Source organism: Gymnoscopelus braueri (genome assembly GCF_963280865.1).
Source record: "Gymnoscopelus braueri genome assembly, chromosome: 24".
Classification (NCBI taxonomy): Eukaryota; Metazoa; Chordata; class Actinopteri; order Myctophiformes; family Myctophidae; genus Gymnoscopelus; species Gymnoscopelus braueri.
In genome coordinates, this window is record NC_137626.1 from 30,514,660 (window position 1) to 30,535,530 (window position 20,871).

General features: G+C 43.5%; 1 protein-coding gene across 4 annotated transcripts in view; it reads right to left on the bottom strand.

Annotated features, from left to right (window-relative positions):
• LOC308080299 (vang-like protein 1) overlaps positions 1–20,871 on the bottom strand; it is an 84,993-nt gene that overhangs the window by 27,017 nt on the left and 37,105 nt on the right. For 3 of the 4 annotated variants that reach the window (XM_080422097.1, XM_080422095.1, XM_080422096.1), the window contains 2 exons: positions 4,941–5,372; positions 1,463–1,638 (listed from right to left, as the gene is read on the bottom strand). In XM_080422097.1, the coding sequence (XP_080278223.1) occupies positions 1,463–1,638; positions 4,941–5,372 (608 nt within the window). Of the gene's footprint in view, positions 1–1,462; positions 1,639–4,940; positions 5,373–19,840; positions 20,010–20,871 lie in introns of those variants that run through there. The other variant, XM_080422098.1, reaches the window with a different exon arrangement.

Here is a 20,871-nt window from a genome sequence, read left to right on the forward strand (position 1 = left end):
GGCCGTGGGATTATGATTATAAACAATCGTTTGATCCGGTGCTTGACCCAGAAAGGAAAGCCATCCACAACAAAGCGAGTATGTTTAACCTCTTAAGCCCTATATACTTTGTTGTGTGCCAAACAGCAAAAATAGCACGTCTACAAGGTCACAACACGTCACACAATTGCTACTAGTAAAAACAGGACTCTAAAAGAAGAGGTTTGTCGGTTTTTCCTCAGTATGCTGTGGAAGAATGCACACACACACACACTTTCCTGAATTGCTTCTTCTCTCCACTCCCTGTCTTTCCCTCTGCATTCATCCAACGCTTTACTTTCTCTACTCTCCATTTTTCTTCTCCCCTCTTTCCTGTTCCCCTCTCTCTTTTGTTCTCCACTGTCTCTCTGCCTCCGGTCTCTCTGTCCTGTCTCTCACTTTCAATCTCTCTCTCTCCCTCTCTCTCTTTCAGTTTCTCTGGTCTGTCTGTCTGTCTGTCTGTCTGTATCTCTCGTTCTTCTCTCTCTTTCCTCTCTCTCAGTCTCTCAGTATCCTATTTTCCTCTGTTCCATCATTGGTTCCACTTCCTGTTGTCCACCCATCGTTTCCCTCACTCTGACTGTCCCCCATCTGTCCTTGGTGTGAATTATTATTATTATTATTATTCACACCCTTGCTTGTTAGCAGCAGGCTTACAATAAACACAAGATAGAAACATCAAACACTTGTGTTCTTTCCTCCTGAGTGGATGTGAGGGACTACGCATCGACGGGCCGATCTACGAATGAGAGGCAAAACACACATCTGCCCCGCCATCTATGCACCGAGTTCCAAAATGTTTAAATCAGTTCCCGTCGATTGTGTAGCGGTTAAGACGCTAGCCTTTGGAGCCACACATACTGTACGTACACTCTGCTGGCCACGTAGGAATGAATCCAACGAGAGCCTTCATTCTGTACTGTCACCCTCCCTGTGAAATAACATTGTCCCAACATTGTCAGCTTTCCTATTGTCTATCTCAATTAAAAACATATCTTTTATATGAATAATAAAATACACAAGAAATTAAAGAACATACAATAACTGGACAACCGCCGATCCATTCACACAGAGATCAACACACCCTCTGGGCCTCGATAACACACACGCCAAGTTTGAAGTGAAGTCAGACAGTGCACGAGTTACGCGCATGACAGGCAGACACACACACACACAGCGATTTTGTTCATTTATAGATAGATTACAGTATATGAATGACTGTACTAATAATTCTATAAATAATGAATATAATTGAGGTCAGATTCATGAAACATCAATGCCAGACACAGTGACTTGAACAAGTAAGGGGCTTCAAAGTCTCTCCCCACCATAACGGGTTGTTTCAAAGGGAATCAAACGCATCAAAAACTGGCAACCTCCATCACCCTTGCTCCCTTTACCCCCCGCGACTCGCCCCGCCCAGTGGCGGCGGCGTCTCTCTCACCTGAGCTGTCCCAGGTTGTAGTGGCGCGTCTCTCCGTCGGTGGAGCGCGTGACGCCCACGTTGTAGTAGGGCTGCAGCTGGCGCAGCTCCAGCAGCACGATGGCCAGGTAGTGGATGAAGAGCAGCGCGTCCACCAGCGACACGGCGTACTGGACGATGCCCTGGTAGTTCTCATCCTGGTGGGTGGGACGGGTGCAAGGGGAAACAGGAGAGGGGAGAGGGAAGGCGAGGTGATGAAACAAATATGTAGACATCCGTGTGTGTGTGTGTGTGTGTGTGTGTCAGTGGTGGAAAAAGTACTCACATTTTATATCAATACTGCAGTGTAGAAATACTCTGTTACAAGTAAAAGTATCAAAATGTACTTAAAGTACTAAAAGTAAAAGTACTCATTGTGTAGAATGTCCCATTTCACAAGTTCAAAATGACTTTTTTTTTTTTTTTTTTTTTTTCAATAGAACGCATTTATGCGTTATTGGCAGGCAAGTGATGTATTCAATAGAACGCATATATGCGTTATTGGCAGTAAATGAGTTAAAGTTGCATTGCACACAACATGACTGTATCAGTAAATACATGTGCAATTGTTAAAAATAACATGAAATGCTTAACAATATTTGTTTGTCATTTTTCTGACATAATTATGTTCTTGTAGAAAGTGAGCAACAGCAACAGTCCACCTGGCCTATTCCCATGGATTGGATCTACCCCTCTCTCTAAATCGCGCACGCGAAAAGTTACGGTTTTGGAGACTATTTAATACCTGGGCTGGAAAAAACAGCTTTGAAACATTTTGTGTATATTGACATGCCTGAACTATAATCACCCCTATCAAATCTACAGAAAAAACAAATAGGGCGGGGGGGAAATATTATAATAATCCAAAAATAGTCCAAAAAAAGTCAAGTCTTGAAATGAACCAATACAATGTGTTCATCTGAAAAAACAAGGTCGTAACGGACTGGCTTCTCAAGCTGCCGTGTATTATTGTGAAAACAACAGCTTCCCTCCCCAGCTGTGCTGTGGGCTTTGGTTGTGTCAACCAAACCAAGAAATCTGAAAATGACACACAGATGCGTTCCCGGTCTTAATGGGTATAGTGTATTTCTCTGTGAAATGTCGACGTCAAAACGTGTCATTTCAGGTCATCGAGCGGCTGAAATGTACGCCCGATGATGTGAAATTTGACACGACTTCGTCATCACGCCCAACATTTCACAGAGAAATACACAGAAGAACAGTCCCGTAATGGTCCATTTGGTTCCATCTGTAAACTAACACTTTGAACTGTGTGTGTGTGTGTGTCTTACCCAGGATCTGCAAACAACAACGGTTGCAGAGTCACGATCACACAGAACACAGAATGTAAATATTTCATGTATGAGCATGTCACCATGCGTATCAAGAAAATGCACGCACGCACGCATGCACGCACACACACGCGCAAACGCACACACACACACACACACACACACTCACATGCAAAACTACTTGTATTATAACCTCTCCTCACAGACCATAATAGCAGGAAAATTGCGGATGCAGAGCATGCCATTAATTAGCTTTATTTCAAACGACTGCAAGCTATTTAAACAAGATACTGTGTGTGTGTGTGTGTGTGCGTGTGCGTGTGCGTGTGTGCGTGTGCGTGTGTGTGTGTGTGCGTGTGTGCGCGCGTGTAATTGAGTGTGTGTTTCAGTGAGGTTTCCCTCGAGCATTCTCGACGGGAAAACAGGATTACTAAGATTACATGTGGTGCCGTATACATCACACGGCCGCAGTGGAACGCAAACATGTCCCTCTGAGCTCTGAAAGGCGATCTCAGGATATTGATGACTTTGTCGAGACACAAAAAACACATGAGAAATGTAGCCTAATTGTGTACTAGACCTATATTTAGTGCATTACACCAACAGCTACATTTATCTCACATAGTTTCACACACACTGCCAAAAACAACACCGCCTCCCCTCTGACGGTTCCCGTGGCCAACGTGTGACATATACTGTATACATAACTACTGTTGGTACATGCATCTGCTTTGTGTGTATTTTGTTTTCTGTTTGTTTTGTTTTGAAAACACATGTTTTTAATTGATTACAAAAAAGGGCCAACTGCTGTTTGCTGAGTATGAATAAATACTGATGAGAGATAGAGAATGTAAATAAGAGTCTGTACGGCAGCGGTTCCCAAACCTTTTCAGCTTGAGAAATGTGGTGTCTCCCTGCCCTATTCCTACTTGGCTATTTACATTTTTTTTCACTATTTTTACAACATTTCTGTAATTGCTTTTATTAAAAACTATTCTGAAAATCTTTTTGGTTTTTAATAAATAATTCAATGCCTCTTTATGAAAAACAAACAGCAACAACAAAATTGTAGGAAAAGCGACCCATAAAAATGGGTCAACCCATCTTGACCTACAGGAAACACAGCTGCTGCACAGTGATTGATTGTGAGTGATAACCTTTTCTTGGAAGCTTGTAACGTGCTTGGTATGTACCTTTGTATTACTATACCGTACCTCTTGCCTCTTTGGCTACTGTAACACTTGGATTTCCCCCCAGGGGAGCAATGAAAAATGAAAGTGAAATCTAATCTAATCTGATTTAATCCGTTACCCACACCCACCCCACTGTTGGCCCCTCCCCCCACTCCTCCGGAAAGCTGCAAGCACTTTGGCTTCTCCTGGACATGTTTTAGCAGGTGAATTTTCCATCAGGGTGTCGTTACATTTTACCCACTAGCAAAACTAACCATAGTTCTTAATCGTTCATCCCCCTCGGCAATACAACTTTTAAATGCTCTGAAAATATTTACCTTATTTTTACCTTGTTATTGAGATTGCTTAGCTAATGGGGTGGCCATAGATGAATGCGAGAGGTATCAAGGTCCCCGGTTCACCTCCACCCACGCCCCCGGTCCGACCAGTCTACTAGTATGTGTCGACGCGTCCCTGAGCAAGACACTTAACCCGTAACTGCCCTCCGGCACTGTATTAATAGCACCCACTTCTCCTGATAGTTAGTACGGGTAAAGTACAGGACAAACTTCACGCAGTTGCAAATGTACAGTGACAAAAATTATTCCCCAAAGGATTAGAGACTATTACTATTAATAGACTCCACATTTGGTGTATTTGTTTGTTTGTTTCTATGTATGTTGTTGCAGGTTACTAATTGAAGTTGCCCCCCACCTTTAGTCCCTCCCACTTATTTTCTCTTTTTTTAAGGCTTTTTTTAATGACTTTATAGATAGGATAGTAGTCTGACAGGAAATGGGGAGAGAGATGGGGAGTGACATGCAGCAAAGGCCGTCGGGATTGGGACTCGAACCGCGCTGTCAGGCTACTTTAGAGCCTAGGTGCCTGGCCCTCCCACTTCTCCCACACCCCCACCACATTTAGCCCTTCCCACTTTCTTCCTAATTTCCCCACTCTCCCAACCAACCCGAGGGGAAGAGGAGGAGGGCACCTCACCTGCGAGTCGAGAATCCTCACGCCGTAGAACAGCCAGTAGGAGACGACGAACAGCAGCACCAGCACGGCCAGCAGCGCGCGGAACACGAAGACGCGCGGCAGGCCGGCGCGCGGCGGCCGGAAGAACAGCGCCCACACGGCCAGCAGCAGGATGAGCAGCTTGAAGGCCACGGAGATGAAGAGGCCCTCGCACGCCGTGCCGCACGTCTGCAGCTTGTCGGGCCACAGGACGTGCGGCAGCACCAGGAAGGCGAGCGGCGTGAGGAACACCAGCAGGCCCAGGATCACCGCCAGCGTCAGGGTGAAGTACCGGCGACACTCCAGCCCCACGCTGTCCTCCAGGTCCTTGGTGATGCGCACGATGTCCTCCTGCGAGAGGCTGTGCTCCGACGTGCCCGTGACGGCCGTGGTGGTCTCGCCCCAGTTGTCATCCTGGGGAACGTTTCGGAGGTGGTGGTGGTGGTGGGGAAAGGGAGAGAGAAAGGGGAAAAAGGAGAATGAGTTTACCCTATACAGATTATGATAATTACAATTATTACAATTTAGCAGAACATTTATCCAGAGCGACAATAATCACATACAGTATATAGAATGCAGAGAGACAGTGTAGTGCCTCAAGAAACTAGGATCCCAGGTAAACCAAGAACCTATCATCAGTCTAAACCAGAGGTCTTCAACAGGGGGTCCGCGACCCCTAGGGGGTCCGCGGGGGTACTGCAGGGGGTCCGCGAAATTGCTGTTTGATTAAACAATATTTGTTTGAAAAAAAAAATAGCATTTTTTTTTCTTTAACTTTTTCAAAATGTCAAATTGTCTTTAAACATAACATGAATCCATAGCAAACAGATAAATGGAGGCACAATGCACAATAACATGGTATGTTTATACATATTTTGTAGAAAATTTTTAGTTTTGCACACCTACTGGGGGCAGGTGCGTATAGGAGCAGGCAATATAAAACACAATTGTATACATAAATATACAATATATGTGGTAGCCCCCACTACCCTACGAGGTAGGGGGTCCCTGCTCCATCTCCCCATCAGTTTGGGGGTCCCTGGCCTGAAAAGGTTGAAGACCCCTGGTCTAAACAATATACTATCGAAATAACAATCAATCAGTACATTGAAACTATAGGTAAACAATGAACCTACAGTAGCATCTGTTTACATAACATGCTAAATCTAAATTACATTCTTAACATTGTGGTCAAGAAAACAAACCCAAGTAACAAAAACATGAGAACAAGTGACCCAAGATATGTCTGAATGGTAGGACATTATACTTGGTCCACTTCTAGATAATTTCTCTTTGGGACACGTTGTGAGATTGTAGATATGCAATTTTCGCCATATGTTCGCCCCCAGAACAGGGATGCTAGGGTTTTATGTGGTTAATTTAAGACAAAGTCTTTAAGAGACACTATCACGATATTCAAAGTCATCTCTATGCAAGCGCATGGCAGGCTGGTGCTTTCCCATCAAATCCATCATGGAAAATGTAAGAACACAGAGAATGGCTGTGACAGACAGACAGACAGATAGGGGAATTTCCTGCGTCAACATGGGCTGCAATAATTTTTTAAAACTATGATAATCATTTAATGATTAACTGAAATGGTGTCCCTTTAACCACTAAAACCCTAGAAATGTATACATATTTCGTTGACTGGGGTCCTCCAGGGCTCCATCCTTGGCCCACTCCTTTTTCCCCCCTACAAATCTCTTTGCCGAAAACAGCCCGTCTACAAGCAGATCTGCCAATTTCGGCTGAATGTTCGCCTACTTTGACATGCCCAGAATTGGGAAGCGAGGGTTTAAGTAGTTAAGTGCAACAGGACGAATACTTAAACGAGGAGAGAAATGAGGAGAGAAAGATGTGCGTTTGGTGCGTGTTCAGCTAAAAAAAGCCCTCCAGACAAGGCATTAATCACATTTAGGCGGGTCAGGTGGTGCAGCAGAGATAGGGTTCGGGTCAGAGAGGGCCACTTTGCTCAAGGGTACATTCATAAAGAGATGGTATCAGAGAGGGCGAGGCAAAGACACAGAAAGTGAAACGGATAAGATTTGTATTTTCTTTTTATCTGATAGTTGCTCCGAGCTTCCTGACAGATAGCTGAATAAAAGAATAGAGCCTAAATAAACATTTAGATTTTTTGTTGCTCCCAGCGACAGCTTCCTGACGGATATCTGAATAAAGAACAGGGCCCTAAAGTGAAGTGAAGTGAAGTGGTTCAAGACCCAGTAGCGAAGGAACGATATATCTTTTTAGGGTCACGCACAAAGAACAACTATTCTGGTATTTTGATATATCGGTGTTGAGACTTCTTGGCAAAGGAAAATAAACAAATTTGGAACACACGAACAGTTGTGAACTAGCAGTCAGGGGCTCCAACACTTTTCCATGCCAAGGACCCTCAAAAAGTCATAGGCTTCCCCATATTGCAAAATGGCTTCAAAAATAAATGAATAAATACAATAAGTAAAAAATTGCCGATATACAAACTCTGCTATCTCCACTATTTTAAAAACATAATGTTTCAGAAAATGTCGACAATTTCTTCTTTCTTTTTAAAATCTAATAATAATTACATGCTCATAATAGGGACGCCAAGGTTGAACGTGGTTAAACTGGCAAAATAGTCTTGTGCTTGTGAATTTAAATTAAATTATGTTTTTTAATTTTCCTTTCCTTTCCAAATGCCCAGACCCCTCAAAGTAGGGTTAGCGGACCCTCAGGGGTCCTTGAGGGGGTTCCAGGGGGTCCCCAGCAAAATCAGTTTAACCACTTAAACCCTGATCTACAAGCTCACAACATGATACAATACAATGTGTTGTGAGCCTGTAGATCGGCTATTTTCAAGAAATCTTGATGAAATTAAAAAAAAATTTCGAGTATTTGCAAAACATTTTAACAACCCAAATCTTGTATGGGGGTTCCTGGCACAAAATATTTTCGGATGGGTCCGCAGCCATTCCTTGACATGAATTCCAAAATGTTCCCTAATTACAGTAGAAGTCAACCCAAAGAGTCACACGACATCACACCCTATTTCCTATTTCCACTGCAACGTCAATCCAGCAAGGGGAGGGATGAGCCATGAGAGAGAAAGAGAGAGAGCGAGAGAATGAGAGAGAGAGAGAATAAAGAGAGGGAAGAGAGAAAAGGAACAGCGAGTGGAAAAAGTAAACAGTGGCCTGCCAACTGGGCCATGCTGATGACTGTGTTTGACTGCATCCGCAGATAATGAAGGTCGCTGGTGTCACAGCAAAGCCTTTACAACAACAGAGAGAGGCTTTGGCAGGGCAGTCATCACATGCAGCTAATGCAACCCAATGCAACACAGCAGAATGCAACGCGACAAAAATAGACATATGCTTCTATTCAAGTGCTTTCGTGCAGATCAGCATCCAGTGGTCGACAGGCACTGCCAGCTCAAAAGATGCTTTCTGTGGACACGGCCCTTAAGTTAAAGCTAATCATCACCTGAGGTGATCAGGCTTTTGTGGTCCCGTCACCAGCTACCTACTAGTACCAAGGCTCTGGAACGTCCTGCCCGAGGAGCTAAGGCTAGCAAAGTCAGTGTCATCTTTTAAATCACTGCTGAAAACCTACTTTTATATCAAGGCCACATTTATTTCCTTGCATACTGTAGTGACTTTGTTTATTTCCTTGCATACTGTAGTGACTTTGTTTATTTCCCTGCACACTGTACTGTAGTGACTTTGTTTATCTATTTCCATACTGTAGTGACTTTGTTTATTTCCTTGCGTACTGTTAGTGACTTCCTGTTGACAACTTGCTCTACTGCTGCTCTACTTTGATACAATATTTTTTGGAGTGATGAGAAAAATGCAATGACAAAAGACAGTGTTCAGTCAAACGACTTTGAAAAAAAAAAAAACGATTTCAGTCATCAAAAACATGTAACACAGACTAGAGCCAAGCTGTTGAGTTGTGCAATTAAAGAAGCGATGACATCAAGTCATATTGAATATCACAATTACATCTCTACATCATTTAGCCTGGTAATAGTTCATGTCAAAGCAAATAGGATTCGAGGCCATCCAAACGATGCTCTTCCCAAAATACGACACACAAACACTGATTTAAGCTTCTTTCCAATTCAGAGATAAGCGTCAATGAGCTCAGTCACTAAAAATAGGCAGCATGGGGAATGAGAGAGAGTTCACATTGTGGTCATCCCAGGCTAACTGGGGGTGGGGGGGTGATGATGCATTAAGAGTGGGCCCTCTGGGCCTGGGGGTTAAAACAGCAGCACAGAACCATCCAAGAGAGAATAAAGGAAGACCTCAACCGCACGCTTAAATGAGTCACCATATATCTCATTGATGCCAAGACACACTCCTTTGTACTGTACACTGAACTGTACACTATAAATTATGCTATACTGAACACTGAACCTAGAAAACATATTTTTTCCTACACATCAAGTAAAGACTGAACTGGGGAAAACAGCATTTTGTTTTAGTGCCCCAACCACTTGGAATGACAGCTTAAATTAAAGAGCCGTCCTATAACATTGATTGCAGACCTCCCCACAAATGTCTGCAGCTGTTTATAACTTAATACGTAAGGGGGACGTTTTTGTTTTGTTTTATTATTGATGAGAATATTGATGTGAAAACGAAATTGTATTTGGATTGTGATGTAATCTCGACGACACTGCAAATGAGGGCAACATCAATGTCCTTTCGAGAATAAATAAAGGTTTGAATGAATGAAAGAATTTAGTAGTAGTAGTAACCCTTTATTCCCCCATTCATATTGGGTATATTATTTTTTCTGTATATTTTTCCTCCGATTGCAACATAGTTATATCCTACCTCAGTAACCCAGGGAAGATGCCATTCCAATTGTCTACAATTCTTTCCCCCCCCCCCTGCTCCTATAATGTTATTACACATCTACACCTTAAACACTGTACACACTTAATACACTTTATTATTTATTGCTGCTATAGGTATAATTAGTTTTTACTCATAGCATACCTTGTTTTTATTTGTATTATATTGTGAGCACTGAGCAGTCTGGTGGAGCATGCCACGCCAACATTCCAGGTCACATTGTACGATTGTGACAAATTAATCTTCTTGAATCTAGCAGTAGCCTTAGTAGTAGAATATGAGTACCGTATGTGCATGTGTTCATGTTGTGTTGTGTACATACAACACACAGGATAGATGTATCCTTCCATCCACAAACGCCACATTCTGCCTGTCCTACTCTCCTGTGTCTGCAGTGGATCAGTGGCCATGCATCGTCCCGTTTGACTCCTTAATGAATCCTGGCTCTTTGCCTGAGTTCTGGGCTCCCAAGCTGACCTTTGGAGGTTGTGGGGGTAATGAAGATAAAATAACTGGACAACAGAGTCATAAATACCCCCCTGTCAACGTGGCTCAGAGAACACGATCAAAACATCACGACCGACTGAGCGAACACGCCGTAAACGGAGATGCGGGAATGCAAGGCTTTTGAGGTTGAAAGGGAGAACGGGTCAAGGGGTGAAGTTATTCCGACGGTTTTATTCTCGTGATGCAGCCTGACGTTTCTCCAGGCGCTGAGACGTAAACTGGCCCCCGGGCCTCGTTTATTCGACCACAAGGCTTGATGTTGAGAATTCCTGATGTCACATCAAGCGTCCACTCGTTGTGTCACAGGGCCGGTTGAAGGATAACGCCTGAATTATACTTCATCGTACAAGTGTGTTGCTGCTGAAAATAGCAGATCTACAAGCTCAGCGAGTGAACTTCTGACGCAATGTCAAGCATCCATTCCTTCTCTCACAGGGTCGGTCGCGACTGTGAGCTTCAGAGCTGCTCTTTTTGGTGAGCGAGCATATCTGCATGAAATATTGGCTATTGCCGGTAACAGGTCCAATAATTTAGCAGAAAAGCAAGTCAGTCAAAGCTTCCTCAGGAGTAGAGCACAACGATGAGTACATCTAATAGAATGACTCCATTACTAATAAACAGCACTGAAAGAGCGTAGAACTTTATCTGATTGAATTTCATATTATTACTGTTATTATGACTTGAGAGTTGGAGTCACCAGGTGCAGCCAAGATGGGGTCTACACGCCACACACATGCACACTGACAAACTGTATACACACACACACACACACACACACACACACACACACACACACACACACTTAGTCGTGTAAATTTCAATTGAGATGGAGATTGGTTTTTGGACAGAATAATGAGAGCCACTTCATTACTATTAAGTGAGGAGGATTGGAGACGTCCTCAGCCCCTCGATGGAAAAACGGCCATCCCTACGCTTATTATTAATGTGAGGCAATTATCCTCCAGAGAGCATAAAATGAGTCCCTTTCAAGTGAGGGGCTTGGCGGATGAGTCCTCCACTGAATGTGGAGCGGCACGTCCTCTGATACAAAGGGGCAATAACACATCATCATCACCAGAGACATACCGACACAATTACGCAGCACACTGTAACTAAGGAATGTCTCTGAGACTCTGCGTTAGTAGGAAATCACACACAAATCATCATCTAAATCTAAACATTTTGTGAGAAAGACTGAGGCTCTTACATTTTCATTTAGCTGATTCTGAGCAACTCAAAAATTAGTGAGCTGGTTCACGTATTAACTGTCCGTTATGATCCAACTTAGGCTTGACCTAATAGGCTTGACCTTTATGTTTAGGCTTGACCTTCTAATGTTTGACCAGTAGGCTACATGTACAGTGCAAAACAAATACAAGTCAATCCTAACAGGTCACCAAACAGTCAAGATAAAAAGGTCAAGCCCAAGATATATCATAACATTTTTAATACAAAACACATACTGCAAGATGCAGTAGGGATTGAACTTGGGATTGTGTTGTCACAGAACAGAACAGTCACTTGAATCAGCACAACAGGCCATCCTACAAACCTTATCTCCCAAACCACCTACTGTACCACTAACAGTGGCGACAAGGGGTCCAAGTATAACGCCATGATAGGCTCCTTTATTCTCTCTTGACCCGAGTCATGATTTAATTATTTGCAAACTCTGTGCCTGACCGAATGATCCTCAAACAAATCTAATTGAAAAAAGGAAGGGTGAGCCGCCCCCCGGGGAGCAAACCTGTCCATGGGCTACGGACTCAGACATCTGCTTAGAGAGTATATCACCCCTGCTTAGCTGTTGGCACTGAGTTCCGCCAGACTTAATCCTGTCTGGACACTGTCTTGTTGGCAACGACAAATAAATGCTTTGTGTGTGTGTGTGTGTGTGTGTGTGTGTGTGTGTGTGTGTGTGTGTGTGTGCGTGTGCGTCCGTGTGTGTGTGTGTGTGTGTGTCCGTGCTCTACAAAGATTCAGAAATCAATATGAGTTTGTCGTCTGGAATGGTGTCTCTTCTGACCGGGAACTGACACACTACCCTTAAAGAACACCCCAGAGACTCATGAATCGCTGCTTCTCACCGTTTGTAACACGGAACCCATCACTCGCTGCTCTGGTTTCAAACCGCACCATTTCCTGAGGATTGTCTTAACCACACTGACCCTAGCGTCCCTATTCTGGGGGGGGCAAACATTCACCGATCTACGAGCAGATCTTCAAGCTCACAAAGTTTTGCAGTGCGACACGTTGTGAGAATGTAGATTGGTTATTTTCGGCCAAGAGATTTGGTGTGGAGTGAAAAAAGGAGGGGTTCAAGTACAGACCCTTGGGGGACCTTGGTCAACTAAATATATCGGGTTTAATTTGCTCTCCAGACACGTTTTAAAGTAAGTTAGAATGCGTAATTTTCTTAATTATTAATATTTTGTTTTTGTTTAACGTGGTTTCCCCAAATGGAAGTAGAAAAAAAACTAAAACCTCTGAAAAGGGACTGGAAGCACATCTCCTTAATATCCGTCACTGAGCAATTATGGACCTATGAATATTAAAATATGCAAATATCACAGGCCACCACTGCTGCTCAAAGCAAAGAGGCTTCAGATTTGGCTGACAGGTTTGCAGGATTAGTGACATATCACACAGTACAGATTGTGAGGTACAAAGAGGCTTTTCACCTCCAGTGGAAGAATGTGAAAAGGATGGTCTGATGGGAGGTTGTGAGCTTGTAGATCTACTACTTTCACTACTTTTGTGCAACACTCTTGTATGATTAAGTAGGGCATGTATTTACCAAAAAACATGAAACGTTGAAATATGGATATACAAGGTTTCTGCCAGATAGAGACAATATACTATAACATTCTGTATAGTCAAAGTCATGCCACCAAGAGGAGTTACCTTTAGAAAGAACTGAAGTTGGTTAGTTCAAAAGTAAAAACAAAAATCCCAAATTTGCATAATATTTAACGGGACATTTTAACTCTCAGAAGTCTCTAGTCTTTCCGGCTACGCATCAAGGGAGGGGAGGGAGAAGGGAATGAAAGTGAAGCTTGCTGGGGTACAAGGTGCTAACTTCACTAAAGCCTCCCCCACACACACACTTTAAAAGGAATTTGGAACAATGTTTTTGTTTCCCCATGTGTCTTCCTCTGTGCCTTGGGTAAGAGGAAAAAGTCACCCAGTGACCCACATTTCCTCCCGGGAACTGACCCATCTCTAAAACCTGATCTAGTTCTGCGTCGGACTCTCTAGGCTGGCCGGGTGCGCTGCCTAGCAACCCCGGCCCCATTTATCACAAGGCTGTTGGCGAAAAAGAGAGATGGGGGCGATGGGGGGGGGTAAGATAAAATAAAGAAACAGATTGCTTGCTTATTAATAAACCCTAGCGTCCCTATTTGGCAAAAATAGCTAATCTACAAGATCACAACGGGTCGCAGTGCTATGCACTGTGAGCTTGTAGATCGGCGATTTTCAGGGAAGCAATTCGGTATAGAAGGAAATACTAGCAGACCTAGTATAGAGACCTGGGGGACTCCGATCCGGTCTACTAAGGTATTGAAAGCACACAATAAAATCCAAAGTGTTAAGGGTCCGGAATGACCCCTGTGGGTCAATTTTTGCACTCTCAGATTTCAGTGAACATTTTACTGTGTAAAGACACTCTAAGTTCAATGATGTGTGAGTCAAGCACCTACGGCTCAGTACCAACAAGGAATTATTCCCGAAGGGAATTCACACGTACTTCTGCTGCCCACCAGCTCAGTGGCCTTGTGGTGTGTGTCCGCCCTGAGATTGGGAGGTCAGGGTTCAAGCCCCCCGACCGGGTCATACCGAAGGCTATAAAAATGGGACCCAATGCCTACCTGCTTGGCACTCAGCATCGAGGGTTGGATTGGGGGGTATGTCCCTGTGACATACTAGTGTCATGTCCAGGGGGTGTACTTGTTGTAACATCATGGCTGGGGGATATACTTGTACATCAAGTCGCCTCACGCTACAGAAACAGGTGAAAGGCTCCTGACCCTTATTTGCCACATGGCTCGGGAAACGTTGGTTCCCAAGGCTACTTACTTACTTCTGCTGCCATCGGAAGAGGACGAGGGGGAAGGGGGATGAGACAGCCTACTAAAAGGGCCGCATAATTGAAGCATCCGATATGACATGTTCTCTCGCACACGCCGCTACGATCACAGACGGAGGGGAGAGCGAGGAGAGGAGAGGAGAGGAGAGGGGGCGAGTATTGCATCTCCATGGTGATGGCTGATCCTGTGAAATCTGAGCAGGCATAAACAAAGCAGACAGGATGTGGCGCGCTGCACAGCAGTGCCACTCTTCTCCTGGGAGCCTCCTGCGTATGATAAGTAGCTCACATTAGTGTCCTAAAGTCCCCGGTGCACAGCGATCAATCAAGGGGCTCCCACAGCCACAGCGCTCAAAAGCTCTAACGCTGATTGCGTTTTCTTTGCAGCCGACATGAGACGACGTTCAGCTTTTTTTTCCGTTTTTAATAATATGACGACACAACTCCACAGCTTCCCACTACATGGTCCTAGTTCCCACAGTGACTGCATCGGTACTTGTATGAATTAACAGAGAATCCCATTAACATACAATCTAATCCAGGGGTTTGCAACTTTTTGGGGCACATTGTCACTTAGCCGTTTTACAAGGCTGCCGTGATCACCCAGTACCATACAGTGAAAACCACTATTGCTTTTATGTGTTATTAGAGGCTGCTTGTTACAATATTATATCTCTGCTGTTCGGCCGGAACCAGCTAAATCCAAAATGGTAATTGTTCAGGAAATGAAAAACAAAATATCAATTTTTCAGAAAATGAAGAAAACCTTATCTTTTTAAAACAAAGCAATACTGCCTCATCAAACTTGGTATTGTGACTTTATATATTATCAGATACTTGCATGTGTCATTATATTATCAACACTTTACCCAAATCCAGTGCAAGTGGAGTTAGGAGGTTTTGTCCATCATTGATAAGAACAGCTGGCAATGGATCTCAAAGCTCACAACACATCACAACGCATTGTGAGCTTGGAGATCAGCTATTTATGGTGAGCGCCATCCTCATATACTATAGATCAAGCTAAATTCTGTACTTAAACAACTTTTATTTTAACATGCATTGTAAACAACCATGGATCTAACTGTTACCACTGTTGTTCTTCTACAGTTGAGTGCAACAAACAATTCTGCCTCAATACTCAATCATGTATTTAACAAAAGCGATCATGGCACACCAACAATAAATAAATGGCATATAAATACAAAATACATTCATGAAAAATAGAATCTGTAGCCTATCAAATCTGTAGCCTACTGCACTAACAATAACAACCACAGTTGAATTTACCTATCATATACCTATCAACATTTTATTATCACACTGTTGTGTGTTGTGTGTTGTGTGTTGCGTGTGTGTGGTGGGTGTTTCTTAGTGCTTTAGATTGTCATAAAAGCTGTGAAAGTCTTTTGGCATGATCTCCTTGAGCTCTTGGAGATGTTTGAAACAAACTCCTGCACACACTCATTCTCTGTCCATTAACATTTAAAAAGAAAACACGAGCAGATGACCTTTGTGAAGACACCCTTCTCCTCTTTTAGTCCATGAGCCAGACAAGATTTCATTATCGAAAGAGTGGGCAAAACCAAACCTATATTAAATTGTTCATAGGGTCAATACGAGTAAATAAATATATGATAACCTCTCCACAGGAGCAGCTTTTTCATGGTTATCACACATTTTGTTATTTTCCCCATACGTACATGACAGGTGAAAGAAATGACAAAATTTAAAAAAGAGTTATCATAATGAAACTTCCTGAGTTGATTACTTACATGAAGACAATGATTTATCGTATTACAAGTTTTCTGAAATTGTATATTTAGATATGCAAATTAGGCATTTAGTCCATGAGCCAGAGCCCCAAAATTGAGCCAGATATTGAATATTCCCTCGTTAAAAACCTTTGACTCCAACATCTTAAAGGGATACTTCACTTTCGGGCCGGGGACACATTTAAAAAAAATATTAAAAATAAATGAAAAAAGTTATGGAAAATTCATGGCCCCCTCACACATTAGTAGGACACTGCGTGTCGTGAGGGGGCCATGAATTTTCCATAACTTTTTTCATTTATTTTTAATATTTTTTTTAAATGTGTCCCCGGCCCGAAAGTGAAGTATCCCTTTAACAAAATTAAATAAGTATGTTGACTCTGGCTTTGTCCAATGTTCCAATGTTGATTCTGGAAAGTTATGCAAATTTGGGCATATTTTCCTAATGCCTAATTTGCATATTTAAATATACAATTTCAGAAAACTTGTAATACGATAAATCATTGTCTTCATGAAAGTAATCAACTCAGGAAGTTTCATTATGATAACTCTTTTTTAAATTTTGTCATTTTTTCACCTGTCATGTACGTATGGGGAAAAACAAAAACAAAATGTGTGATAACCATGAAAAAGCTGCTCCTGTGGAAAGGTTATCATATATTTATTTACTCGTATTGACCCTATGAATAATTTAATATAGGTTTGGTTTTGCCCACTCTTTCGATAATCATTGCTCAATTTTGGGGCTCTGGCTCATGGACTATTTACTGGGGTGACATCTATCAAACCTTGCACATACATTCTCTTCTCTTCCCAGTTTATGTTCTCCCAAAAGCATTGAAAAATCTTCTCCCTGTCTGCCTCATACAGAGCAGAGCTTCTCGAGAGCCTGAGAGGAGGGGGGAGTTGTTTGTTTTTGACGGACAGTTTGAGGGTCCAATGGAGTTAGGAGTTTTCGTCAGAGGCGCTTTTTAATACTTTTCATATGTTATTATTTAAAAAAAAATTACACAGATGTAGAGGGGGTTCAATAGCGTTGATTTATGAAAAAAAAAAAAAAAAAAACTGAAAATGGAGTTAGCTGGTCCCGGCTGGACACTGACGATATATTATATCACAAGCATAGAATAAGTCATGAAGCTCATAAAAAAAAGCTAACAAAGAATAAGTAAATAATTTAAAATGAATAACAAAATTAAGATTCTGACTATCTGGTGAGAAATGATTTATGCACATCAAACAATAATGGTTAGTTACGGTTGTTTTTGATCAACTCAATTGATCACCTCAATAGCCCAATCTGATCACCCGGCAGATCAAAAAGAGGTGGTTGCGCTCCCCTGTGCTGATCATTTTCTCTATCCAATTTCTTCTGTCCAATTTTAAACTATGCAGAACTGTGGAGAAACCTGGGCCTCACAGGCAAAACTAAACATAAAGCATATACCAAATCTCCTGTCCCGAATGTTTCTCTGCTCCGTTTCTCAGGCGCCCGTGTATCGGTGTCACAGGGGTGACCTGAGCCTCGCTTCCTCCCATTGAAAAACGAGAACAGAGCAAAGGGCTGTGTGGAAACGATCAGCCCGATAAAACACAAAAATCCAAGATGGCCCATTCTTCTGCGTATGTGCACGTTTCGCGCTTGCACACGCATAACTTTTGCTCTAATCCCCATCGCTGTGCATTTGCAACCCTTTTCGTGGGAGTGTTCCTCCATAAATAACTCCTATTGTCTCTCACAGTAAACCCAGCGTCCGTTAAAAGCCTCTGGTCGGTCGCTCAGCGAGTAGATGGCCTACACAACTCCAAGAATGGAATCAAATGGACGCGTCCATTTGAACACTCTTGGAGTTAAATTAGGACTTTACTGTGAACGATAAAACAAAGCTCCCTTCGCTCAGCGCAGAACAAAATGCTCTTCCAGCCTAGACACACTCCTGTGTACAGTGCGTGTGCGCATGCATGTGCATGTGTGTCTATGTTTGTGAAAGTATCCTATGTTTGTGCAAGCATGGATGCATGGACAATGCATGCATCTCCACTACAAGGGTATGGCAACTTTGTGTGCACTGCATAATGCATACTGTATGTGTGTGTGTGTGTGTGTGTGTATGTGTATGTGTATGTGTATGTGTATGTGTGTGTGTGTGTGTGTGTGCAGTATATGTTTTGTTTGGGTAAAGTAAAGCAACAGCCTGCACGCATTCCTAAGGGCTTTTCACATGCATTTAAACCTACCCTTGGCTCTGAGTGCGGACACAGGACGAGCAGCTGCCAAAAGGCTTGTTGGAACAGGGAGGGTAATCACTTAAGCGATGTTTCCCCAAGAAATACGTACATGGGATAGAGGAGAGATGGGGGGAGACAATGGAGGGCTAAGAATCAGGCTGCCAAGTGGAAAGGAGTTATAATTATAGACAGTACATGGTGAAAGAGATTATTCACTCACTGCGATTTTACACGCTTCAACGTAGCCATTCGGGAAAATGGAGAACGTCCAGATTAACTACGTTATAATCACTTGGATGTTATGCACTTAAACCTTTTATACTTTGTAGACGCGGTCTATACTTGGACATCCTAATTTTTTCCCCCTTTACAGCAAATCTCTCCGCCAAAAATAGACGATCTACAAGCTCACGCGTTGAGAGCTTGTTGGATCAGCTATTTTCGCCTAATATGACATTTCCAGAATAGGGATGCTATGCTTAATGTGGGAGAGAGGGCAGGGTGTCAAGAAGACAGATTCCATCCAAAGTGATGCTAATGTAATGTAATGCAGTGGTTTTCTAGTGTGGTGTTCAACGTGGGGTCCGGGGACCCCCAGGGGTCCTTCAGTGGTTTCCAGGGGGTCCCCGGCTTCACCATTGTTATATGTACAATTAAACACAACTAGAGGACATTCAAGAATGTCTATTTTGATAAGAGTTTCACTGTTACAGTACCTTTAGCAACATAGACAATACATTAATTCTGTACCAAATGACAGAACATATTGGTCCAAACAAATAACACAACTCTTTTCAGATAGGGGTCCCAGAGATTAAAAGGTCCATGGCCTAATGCATATCAAATTGGGGGTCCCTGAAATCAAATGAAAAGGTTGGGAAGCAACGGTGAAATATGTAATGACAAACTGGTTAGAGTCAAAGAGATTTGGGTTCTGTTGTAAACAGAGAGACCCAGATGCTGCAGCACAACAACAAAACATTGTGCTCTGCTGCTAAATTTAACGTTCCTGTCCAAACAAGCGCCCGTGCCCAGCACGTACACAGTAGAATCCTGAGTGTTCGTTGGACTCCGAGAGTGTGCAAATGGACCCGAAGGGGTCCATTTGCACACTCTCAGAGTCAAATGAACACTCAGGATTTTAAATGCATCTCTCTCACACGCATAGTTCCTGCCTCAGTAGGCCCTGCATCCTAAGTCACACGAGAAAAAAAACACTGTATTTAGTTAACATTTCAACAGCACGAAACCTGAAATGACGCCCACAGAAAAAGATCCTGGATTTATTCACTTTATGACAACAATCGGCGTGTCAATCAGCCAATAACTCGCATGCCATTAACGCCAAGTGGCGTTGAGACACGTCAAGCTGTCAAACCATCCAATTAGGGAGAGGGAGGGAGGGAGTCAGCCCGTCGAGCCAATTAGCCTTACCTGGGCTGACTTAGTCCCCGGCCCAGGACTGAGCTCGCGTGGCGAGGTAGTGTTTGAGTCTTCTTCTATGGTGGTGCCGATGACCGCTTCCTTTGTGTCCTCGGAAGGCTCGCACAACACAAAAACCTCCAGCACCTCATCCACCTCCACGGGCTCCATCACCGTTGGCGACTGCATGCCCGGCCCCCCCCAGACCACCCCTCCAAAAACCTAGGACCTGGACGTCGCTGTAAAACCCACCAAACCTCACGTGTACTTCGCTGCGGCAGTGCCACGCACAAACAACAGCTCCATAATCAGAACGTGTTCACCGCTCAGCATCCCTCGAGAGTGTGAGTGTGTGTGTGTGTGTGTGTGTGTGTGTGTGACCTCTGCCTCTGCTGATCTGCAGCCCAGCCCCTCTCGCTTTATCCGTCCTGATATAGAAATCTCTCCCATCATGCCTGAGGAGGTATTGTATGGGACTCACTCGCCACTTTAATGCGAGTGGCTTTGTGGAGAAAAGACGGAGAGAGAGAGGAAGAGGAAGAGAGAGAGGGGGGGAGAGAAAGAGAGAGAGGGGGGAGAGAAAGAGAGAGAGAGAGAGTGAAAGAGCAATGCAGAGTTAACGTGAGATGTCCTGACAGCAGGGGGTGGGGGAACTTGGACGGAGAAATAAGGAGGGAGGATTGTCCATTAAACAAACAGCTGCTCTCCATAGAGAGAGACAGAGAGATGGGAGAGAGAGGTAGGTAAACAAAATAACACACCAATTAGCTGCAGAAGGGACTTACCAGTGACTCTCTCTCCCTCCCTCTACCCCTCTCCCCCTCTCTCTCTCTCTCATTTCCTCCACTCTGTTCATTCTTCTCCTCTCCTTGTTCAAACTCCCCTCTCTCCTCCCATATATCCGCCTCCTGCCTCGAGGCGACCTCTCTCTCATGCTCTCCCCCCTCCTTCTCCTCCTCCTCCTTCCTCCCCTACGCCTCGGCTCCACTCTCCATCCATTGCTTCCAGCCCAGTGAGCACTACGGTGTCACCCTGTAGGCGAT